At 38.4% G+C, this 9,527-nt stretch overlaps 1 protein-coding gene across 1 annotated transcript; it reads left to right on the forward strand.

Annotated features, from left to right (window-relative positions):
- Window positions 1-4,095: 4,095 nt before the first annotated feature.
- Window positions 4,096-6,755, forward strand: LOC148721930 (uncharacterized). The gene is made up of 2 exons (XM_088736593.1): window positions 4,096-4,202; window positions 5,613-6,755. The coding sequence occupies exons 1-2, from the start codon at window positions 4,185-4,187 to the stop codon at window positions 6,015-6,017; spliced, it is 423 nt and encodes a 140-aa protein (XP_088592719.1). The 5' UTR covers window positions 4,096-4,184; the 3' UTR covers window positions 6,018-6,755.
- The last annotated feature ends 2,772 nt before the right edge of the window (window positions 6,756-9,527 follow it).

A 9,527-nucleotide genomic window follows, 5' to 3' on the forward strand; every position in this document is an offset into this window, starting at 1 on the left:
GAGTGTAGATGCTGAATGCAGAGAGGCTTTGACTCCTCGGGACGTTTGCTCGTCGATCCTCCAAGCGCACGGGGGGTTTATACTGATAGTGAGCCTTTCACGAGTGAATCTTACGAGCGAAACTTTGAACGAAAATTTGATCGAATTTATGAGGGAACCTATGAGCACTCATATCAGCAAAATTATGAATCAAACGTAAGCTTAAAGCTATTAGAAACATCAGTGGCAAAACTGATCAGCCCATAATATCCAACCAAAACACTTTTGTTGTCAGGCAGAACGAAACGCAGTCATAAGACTCCTCTGATGGTGACAGAAATCAAACTGGAAAATCACAGGAACGAAGAAGTAAGTAAAAATCCACTCGGGTTGGCAAAGGCGTCCGCAATGATAGAGGACCATCGAGATTACCGTGGAAGAAAATTCCGAAACGGTCGGTACAAAATGCAGACTGTTGGGTACAAAATGCACACTCAAAAATGAAGTTTGCATTTTGTACCTAGTCTTTGTTTTGCACCCGGTCTGCAGTCCGCATTTTGTACTGACCGACAGCCAAAATGTGGATCCTGATTATTCACCCAACATCACCCCTGCAGTTCAAAGTAATTCCAAATGTTCCAAGTAATTTCAAATCTATCCGAGAGTTACCCATTAACTGTCTATGTTTACAAGTGAAAGTGTATGTTTTTGTAAAAAGGAATTTAATCATCTTCAAAACCATTCAAACTTAATGTATCCACGACTTATTCACAGTTTCCTTTGTCTTCCTCTTCGTAACAAAGTTATTTGGTGTTGATGTCTTCCTCTTTCTGATGTAAAGGAAAATTGTTTTCTTATCAGCATTTCCCGTTTTCTTTTCCCCTTTTTCCTCTTTACAACCAAGTTTGGTGCTTACATCTTACTTTTCCCAAGTTCACACTTCAGAACTTGGGAAAATCTTTTTCTTTTGAACGTAGTAAAATTACTTTATATTGTGATTGTGCTGTAAATGACGCAATAGTTCAGCATCGTAGATGACGTAAGCCTCAGTGAAAGTACTGACAACCGGTTAATGCTTTCGTCATATCGTATGATCTTAAATAAAATTGCTGAGTAATTGTTCTTGTTGCATCGTTTGATCTTTTAATTAGTAAAATTATTCACAACCATGTTCCTGAATTTAGTTTTATTGTTGACGTAGCGGAATATATGATTTTCAATTCTTTAAACAACTTTCTAGAACTTTCGATGAGACAACTGAAGCACGTGAAATGTAGAGGTTGCTGCTTATTTCTTTAGTATGGACTCGTGTGTAACGTTCATTGTCGCTCACCAAATGTGCTGTTCACATAAAAGTTACTATAAAAAAAATTACCTTAAGAAAATAATGACGGCGACAAAAACGAATACAAAGCGAGAGCAAAAAATAGCGCCCCACGCACGTTTTTAAACTTTGCAAATTTCTTACCCGTCTTATGCAAGAAGAAAACGACGTGAAATCACCAATACGTTTTTAGGCGACATTTTCCCATACGTCACAGCTTGAAACAGAAACTTCGGTTTACATTGACCCATATTCGCGAGTAAAGTGAATTACAAAAGACGAGTTAAGGAAAGTACTGTGAAGTTTCTCTCATTTTCTCGAATTCCAGTTGTCGCAGATTCCTGGTGTCCAGAGATTAGTGATTCCCACAATATTGGTTCAGTCCAGTAGTATAACTTTTTAATGCATTTCAATTATCTCCCTAACTGCCTGTGGGATGCTGCGCCGAGATTGTTTGCTGATGACACCAGTATAACCTTATCCGCAAAAACGGTAGCCGATCTTAAACTAGCAGTGACCTCTGAACTTAACAACCTTGCCTGGGGCTGAGAGCCAACAGATTAAGTTTAAATGTGGCCAAAACTGAATTAATGATAATTGGATCTAGGCAGAGATTGAATGCCCAATGTGAAGAGATTGATATCAATATTGATGACAGGACGATCAGGAGAGCTGATCATACTAAATCTCTGGGTCTCACCATTGATGCTCAACTCTCTTGTTCTAAACGCGTTGACGAGATATGTAAGAAAGCCTCTTCAGCCATTGGTGCATTAAAACGTGTACGACCTTTTATTTCGAAGGATGTTGCAGTTCAAATTTATAATGCTTTAGTATTACCACATTTTGATTATTGCAGCCCAGTCTGGGATTGTATGAGTGGCTATTTGAGTGACAAATTACAAAAATTACAAAATCGCGCAGCCAGAGTAATAGCTAAATCACCTTTTGGCAAGACCTCCAACCTCCTTCTAGCGATGCTTAAATGAGAGAAGCCGTCTCTTCGTCGTAAAAAACAGAAAGCTTTAATTATGTATAAAACATTGAATGAACTTGCCCCTGAATATCTTCAATGTCTTTTCACTCTTGAAGGAAAACTCTCGCCGTGCTCAAGCCAAATACTAATTACTTGAAACGAAGCTTTTGTTATAGAGGGGCTTGTTTGTGGAATAACTTGCCCCAAGATTTGAAAGGCGTTGGTTCTATTGGGCAGTTTAAACGGGGTATTAAGAAGGTATTTGAGATGCCGGATTCCCATGTTCATTGCAGATCTTATTAAACATAGCACGAATTTCAATGCCGCTAAATACGCAATTGTCAACTGTAACTATACTCGTCCTCCTCGTGGCAACTTCGCGTGAATTTTTAAGTCAGTTGTCAAATGTCCCAACTCAGGTCTTTCATTTACATTGATTTCCGATGCTTATAGATTAAAACGTTATGAAATGACTTCGACATTTTGTGAGTATTTGACATGATATGCCCTTAGCTTTTTCATTCCGGTCTCTAAAAACAAAAAATGGTTTGTTTGTTATGGAAAGTGCTTGGACGTGTTCTTTATAAGCTCAAATGTTTTAGTCCTATTCGTAATTAAGTAGTCAGTTAAAGTAAAAAATGTATTCTATATATGACTCACGATATATGTTTGTTGCCCTCTGTGATTTTGAATCTTCCGGACGGATATCAATTCAACAGGATTTCCTTTGCTTTCCTAAATAAACTACATTTAAGTACTTGTGTCACTCCAGTGTTAAAAGTCTGATAGTAAAGGAGCACATAACTTGGCCTGATGTCGTCTGTGGATAAAACTCTTAGATGAAGCGAAAGAACACGTCTTCAACTTATGGTATGTTTTCATTGGCTCGCACCCTGCTGAGTATTAAGACCCTTCTCTTTTTAGATCACTTTAATCTGCTCGAAGCTTCAAAATCATAACTAGGTGACTAAGTACATTGACTCATATTCGAGAGTATCGTGAAATACTAAAGAGGAGTGAAAGCAAATCCTTAGAAGATTCTTTTGGTTTGTTCAAAGTTCCGTTGCTGTAAAGCATCCTTGACAAACAAATGTACGTAATTTAAGAGATAACAAACTACCTTTTGTAATGACGTCAGGCGCTTTTCCTTGTCGAAAACTGGAAGTAGAACTTCCTTTGTCTCCTTAAGGATTTGCCTAATTGAACTATCTTTGAAGAGTTGAATAAACACCTAGAGTTTTGCTAATCAACCCAGTATAGAGTCTACTTGTGAAAGAACTGATGTCAGACATTTAAACGAATTGGACCGAATTGGACCACTTTTATCTGCTCGAAGCTTCAAAGTCATAACTAGGCGTATAGGTTATATCATTTTGCCCCCTTATTTATCACTGTACGTTAAATACCGCCTGATTGATGATAAATCTTTGCTTCTGATCCACGCTCGACTAGGAGCATAGAGTTAAGTAAACAAGGAATTTCATGACTCGTGTTCCCATTTCCGCGCGTTCTATATATGTAACTATTCGTAACGCATCTTTGACACACAAACGAAAAAGAAAAAAACAAGTCCATAGATATTAAATCGCTTGTGTCGAATGTAAGTTGCTTTACTTTCGGGAAACAGAACTTTATGTGAGAGTGCTTCTGAAGAAAAAAGTTAGCTTCGTTAAGTTGATAATTTTCTAGGCTGCTGAGGAAGTTTTTACGAAGAGGAACACTGCTGAATTTTCCTCATGTCGCAAAGAATAATATTCCTCGAAATTTGAGTCGCCGAAATTCTGAAAATGAAAACATATATAAGGAGAATGAAGAACTGAAAATCACAACGAAAAATTACCTTTCTAAACTAAAGGCTGTTTTTTAAAACCAAGAAGAGCTCTTGCAGACTTTGTTAGTGAAGCGATGGCCTATCATGTCAAGGTAGGTACTTTTATTTCAGCATAAATAGTAATTTAGTTCTTCAAAGGATTTAACGACAAGTGTGAGACATGTACCTGCTAAGTTTAGGCATCTCGCCAAATAAAATTCGTGGCACGACATCTTAATTATCTCGCATCATGCTTTAAAGGGCAAAGCCTGAGACCTTAAAAGACAACTTTTAAATTTGAAAAATATGAGAGCGTTACGACTTTTCTAGTAGTAGCAAAGAAGATAGCTTTAGACAACTCGCATCACCCCTTTAAGGGTGAAAGCCCTAAACCTGAAGAAAAAAAATTCAAATTTGTAAAATATAACAGCGCTACGACCTCCCAAGAAGTGAAAAAGAAGATAGCTTCAGATAAATTTTTACAAAAATCAAAAACGACTTTGTCGCGATACTTGAAAATTTGTCAACCGTGACCTTTTTGGGTATGACCTCTGTCTTAACATCGTTTTTGGTGTGATTGATGTCACCTGTGCCCAGCACCAAACATGAGTCCTCTAGTGAACAAAGTAATGCGTCACAAAACACGAAAAGCGCAAAGTCGGCATCGCGTTATTGTATACTTGTAGTGTCGAGGCGTTCGAATAACTGGGAGGAAACATGTAAACGATACTGTAGAACTCAACGATTTCATTCAACATGTCGAACCGAGTGGAGCACTGAGCATGCGCTGACTTACATGAAGATTCATGAGATATAACAATTTTGGAAACATTTGACTTGTTTTGTGTGTCATAAATGTTGGATTGAGAAAAATAAACAATTTAGAGAAAACACAAGCATTTTAAACACGTTGCAAAGTGTTTCGAACACGGAGGAGCGTATAAAAAATAGCATTTGTCAGTGATTTTGTTTCTCGCACTCGAGACAAACAAAAATTCCAAAAATTTATATAGGTTGTGTATTGCACCCGCCAAAGACTCGCGCAATTATGAAACCTTCAAAACATCCTTACTGCCGATGAATCACGAAATGTCACGGCCACTAATGCGGTAGGGGTAACCAGCCTGGAGAGGCAGCATTTATGTGCTTTTTTTTTTTTTTTTTTTAAGGCAAGCGAAGGAAAGTGCGTAGAGAGCGTGAGGAGCAAGATCTGCCCGCGCACTTAGGATCCTTACTCTCCCGAATTCCAACACAATATTTCCAACCAATCAGATCTGTATACGAAGAAAAGGAAGTGATGCTGGGTCAGGGAGGCTTTATTGAAGAGCTGATTTTTACAAAAAAAACCCTAGCCACTTTAAGCCGCCTTAAGTAGCGACCATTTGTACGCGTTTTTCAAGCGAGTGAGGGAAAACGCGAGGATTCACGTTCCTTTATTTACGAAAAAAACCAAGCGACCAAAGAACTGGTTTTTATAAAGATAACTTAATCATAGATGTCTTCTTCTGTTCTTTTGTACGCAGATGTCGACTGTTACCACCCTATTTTGCTTACTTCTCATCCAAATGGTTAGCATTGCTCCATTCCCTTATAATGGACCCTCTCAGCAGAATAAAGACTTCGCCTATCGTGACAGTGATGAGACTGGTAACGCAATCCAAGAACGAAATGCATTACGTCGTAACGGAAGCAAGAAGAGCAGCTTAAGTTTTTTCTACAACCGAGTCACTCGTGATCTTCATTCATGCGTCAAAAAAGGCTCTCAAAAAGTAGAAAATTGTGGTAACGATCAAGTGGTAACGGTCACGTGTCAGAAGAAAAGCTGGGGTTGCACTAGCAGCTCCCAAGCTTCACCAGACTGCAAAGAAATAATAAAGTACTTTAATGCCTGTGGAAAAAACTTAGTCACGGGTTGTGCATGCAAGTAAAAAGTTTATCAAAAACTCCCTTTGGAAATAACATCTGTTTACCAAAGAAACTGCCGTTACCCTTTTGCTTTTAAGAAGTAATAAAAATTGTACATACTTTTTTTAGCAGTACCATAAAACATTTAACATCGTGAAAAAAGCAACGTTTTGTACAGCAGTTTCAGATGAAAGCAGATAGGTAAATAATGATGTCGATTTTTTTTTAAGTCAATAAAAATTATTTTTAGGTTGATTTTTTTCGTATTCAGTAAATTTGTCTAATAAAGGGATGATTGGTGCTCTTCAGTCAGCCGTTTCCATATCTAAATTTACAAAAGCAGAGACTGGGGTGAGATTAATGCGAGCTCGGGGACTTGCGCTTGATTAATGGAAAATTGTTTCACTTTCTTCTCAAGTCTTTGACATTTGCTGGCTTTCTTTGAGAGTGAGGAATGTTCTGTTTTCGTGGTTCCAAAGCCTCGAATAACTGGTTTTTTAGTATATACCACAGAAGTGAATATAGTACTTTTCGCGAACGCTGATTGGCCAGTTCGGAAGTGAATGGAAAGAACTATTCACCTCCAATGAGACAAAATCGTGCGAAATGAGTTTAATTATGACCAGTTTTCGGTAAATTGAAAGAAATAATTATTTTTTGGTATCTTTGTGGTATATATTTAAAAAATTATTCACCTCAGAGACGTTGAAAGTGGTAGATATTTACCTCCACCTCGGTCAATAATTGTTACTACTCTACATCACTTTTCCCAGGGGATAAAATATTCAGTAAGTGAAATGTATATATTGACTCATATTCGAGAGTATCGTGAAATACTAAAGACGAGTGAAAATAAATCCTTAAAAGATTCTTTTGGTTTGTTCGGAGGTCCCGTTGCCATAGACCCCCGGCATCCGGAAATTAATGACGGATTTCTGCCCTTCCATTTGCTAAGTGGGGTATTCGGAGTTTAGTTTTCCTACATTGTTCATTCGGTCAAACAGGTTACAGTTAATCGCCCCCACTGGAGTGAAAATGTTCCGTCAGATTCGAAAAGTTTGCTGTCCTATTAAAACAGAAATCCCGAAATGTTGATGTACGATTTTTATTAATCTTTTTAAAGTCAGTTCATGTTGAAAAGGATACAAGATCTTCTTAACGCGAGGGATAAGGCGCGATGCCACACACCGCTCCTGAACTTTATAGATCACTGGAAGTAACGACTCGGGGCGATAATTTTCGACAAACTCTCTTTTCCCCTTTTTAAAAATTGGAGGAACATTTGCATTTTTCCAATCTGATAACTGAAAGCCTTTGTTTAAACTAAAATTAATAATCGCCGTTATAGATGGAGCAAGGGAGTTAGCACATTCCTTCAACACGATGGTGGGCAGCTTATCATGTCCGATTGCCTTTAATTTTAGTGTCCAATGAACGAAGGATATCCCCAACTACCTCAACTGACACTGTGACATGAAATAATTGTTCAGTAATGCCTGGGAGAATAGTCCATTTTACAGTTGTGTGCTTGGTTGCCAAGCCTTTGAACGGGAATGAGGCTAGAGATGACCTTGTTATGATACAAACCTTGCTGCCTTTCAATTGTAAATCACTTTGTTATCATGCTAACTAGATACAGGTCTCTATCACAACAAGGTCATCTTTAGCCTCACTCTAAATCAAAGGCTTGGTAACTAAGTAAACAACTGTAAAATGGCCTATTGGTGCGCTCAGATCAATTACACAGTTCGAATGATCCTTGTAAATAGATTTGAAAACGTCATTAAAGGCTTCTGCCCGCCCACGATCATCAGAAAATGAGACACCATTGTAAGTTACCTTGTCAGGCACTGGCTTTTTCTTGCATTTGAAGGAAAAGAACGACCAAAAACACTTAGAAGTCTTGTGGATTTCATTTAATATTTCTTTAACATAATTTCTGCTTTCATAACGAAGCTGATTTCTAATTTGTTGCCTTAATCTGCGGAATTTTTCCACTTGTTGAGGAGATTTTGAGTTCCTATTACGCCGCCATAAGGTCTTCTTCTTGTTGATATCCTTTGCTAAGTCCTTTAATATCCGTGGAGGACGATTTAAATGTTTCTAGTTTACTTTTGGGACGAAGGTGTCTACAGCAGCAAAAACAAAGTCTTTCCACTAATCCCAAAGAGAATCAAAATCTTCAATGGAGTTAACACTGTGAATACCATTGCAGAGTGGAGTTAACAAAAGGACTTGTTTAAGAGACTCAAAATTTGCACTTTTGAAGTCGAATCGCTTCAGGCGAAAAACGTCTTTAAAATTTACATCCACAGCAAAGTCAAAGAAGACGGGAAAGTGATTCGATGAAAGTTCACTGTCTCTAAACTGGGGATCAGTTTTAGGGTCGAACATAAGGGAAGGGGTGTTTGTTAGAACGCGATCCAAGATGTTGTTACTTCTAGTAGGTTGCTCTACTGATTGAAATAAATAAAAATCCATCAACAAATTTGCAAAAGAAGAATCATCACCAGATGATCCAAAGCCTGACCCTTCTATCCACTGTATGCCAGGGAAGTTCAAATCCCCTACTACGATAACATAGTAGTATCGATGAAAATCCAAGGATCTTAGAGAGCCAGCGAATTGCTGAATAAATTGTTGATAGTTGTCAGGAGGGCGATAGCAGTTTATAGTAGGACACTGCGATCGTACTTTAGGTTTGATATTTCAACAACAACTATTTCTAAACTTGAAAATTCTGACGGAACTTTATGGAGAGTCGAAGACAGTGTACTTTTGATTGCTGTCATAACTCCACCACCAACTCTACCAACATGATCACATCTATAAATGTTATACGCAGTAGACAATATCTCGTGATCCATGATTGATTCGTTTAGCCATGTTTCAGTAGCCTGCGTAGCGACCCTAGAGGGAGGGGGGAAGGGGGTGGGGAGCCGAGCGGAGAGAGGCTTGGGGAGAGGAAAGGAAGGGCCTGCCAGCGACCCCGCGGATTCTACGAAACTCCCACCGATTAATTATGCGTATCGCGTTTCGAATGTCAATCATAAACTGTCAAAACTATCCAATTACGAAGCGCCATTTTAAGACGTACGCCAGTGAAGCATGGAAAATACTAAAAAAGCAGAGCACTGACCCATGCAAACAGTCAAAACACTGGCCGCACGTGAATGAAAATGTCGGACGACAAGGAAAATTTCAAAGAAAAACCTATGAACACTTTTTGCAAGTTTTATGAACTCTTGGAAAAGGCTTCATGTCCATCTTCGGTTGAGAACTCGAGCTCTAATTCAATATATTGGTCGTAAGTGTTATTTGGTAAACAGAACACAAAAATTTAGTTCGCGAGCGGCTCGGAATTCCGCTCGTATTGATCATTTGCACATCAAGTATTCGAACTTTACTTTTTCTTACCTCAGGCGAGTCCAAGTTTGAATCGTGTGTGATTCACTATCAGAGCAACTGTTCTGGACGCAAATCCCTTATCTTTATCTTTAAGGAAGTTTGTGAAACGTTCATCGATTGCACTC

Source organism: Stylophora pistillata, chromosome 10 (genome assembly GCF_964205215.1).
Source record: "Stylophora pistillata chromosome 10, jaStyPist1.2, whole genome shotgun sequence".
NCBI lineage: Eukaryota > Metazoa > Cnidaria > Anthozoa > Scleractinia > Pocilloporidae > Stylophora > Stylophora pistillata.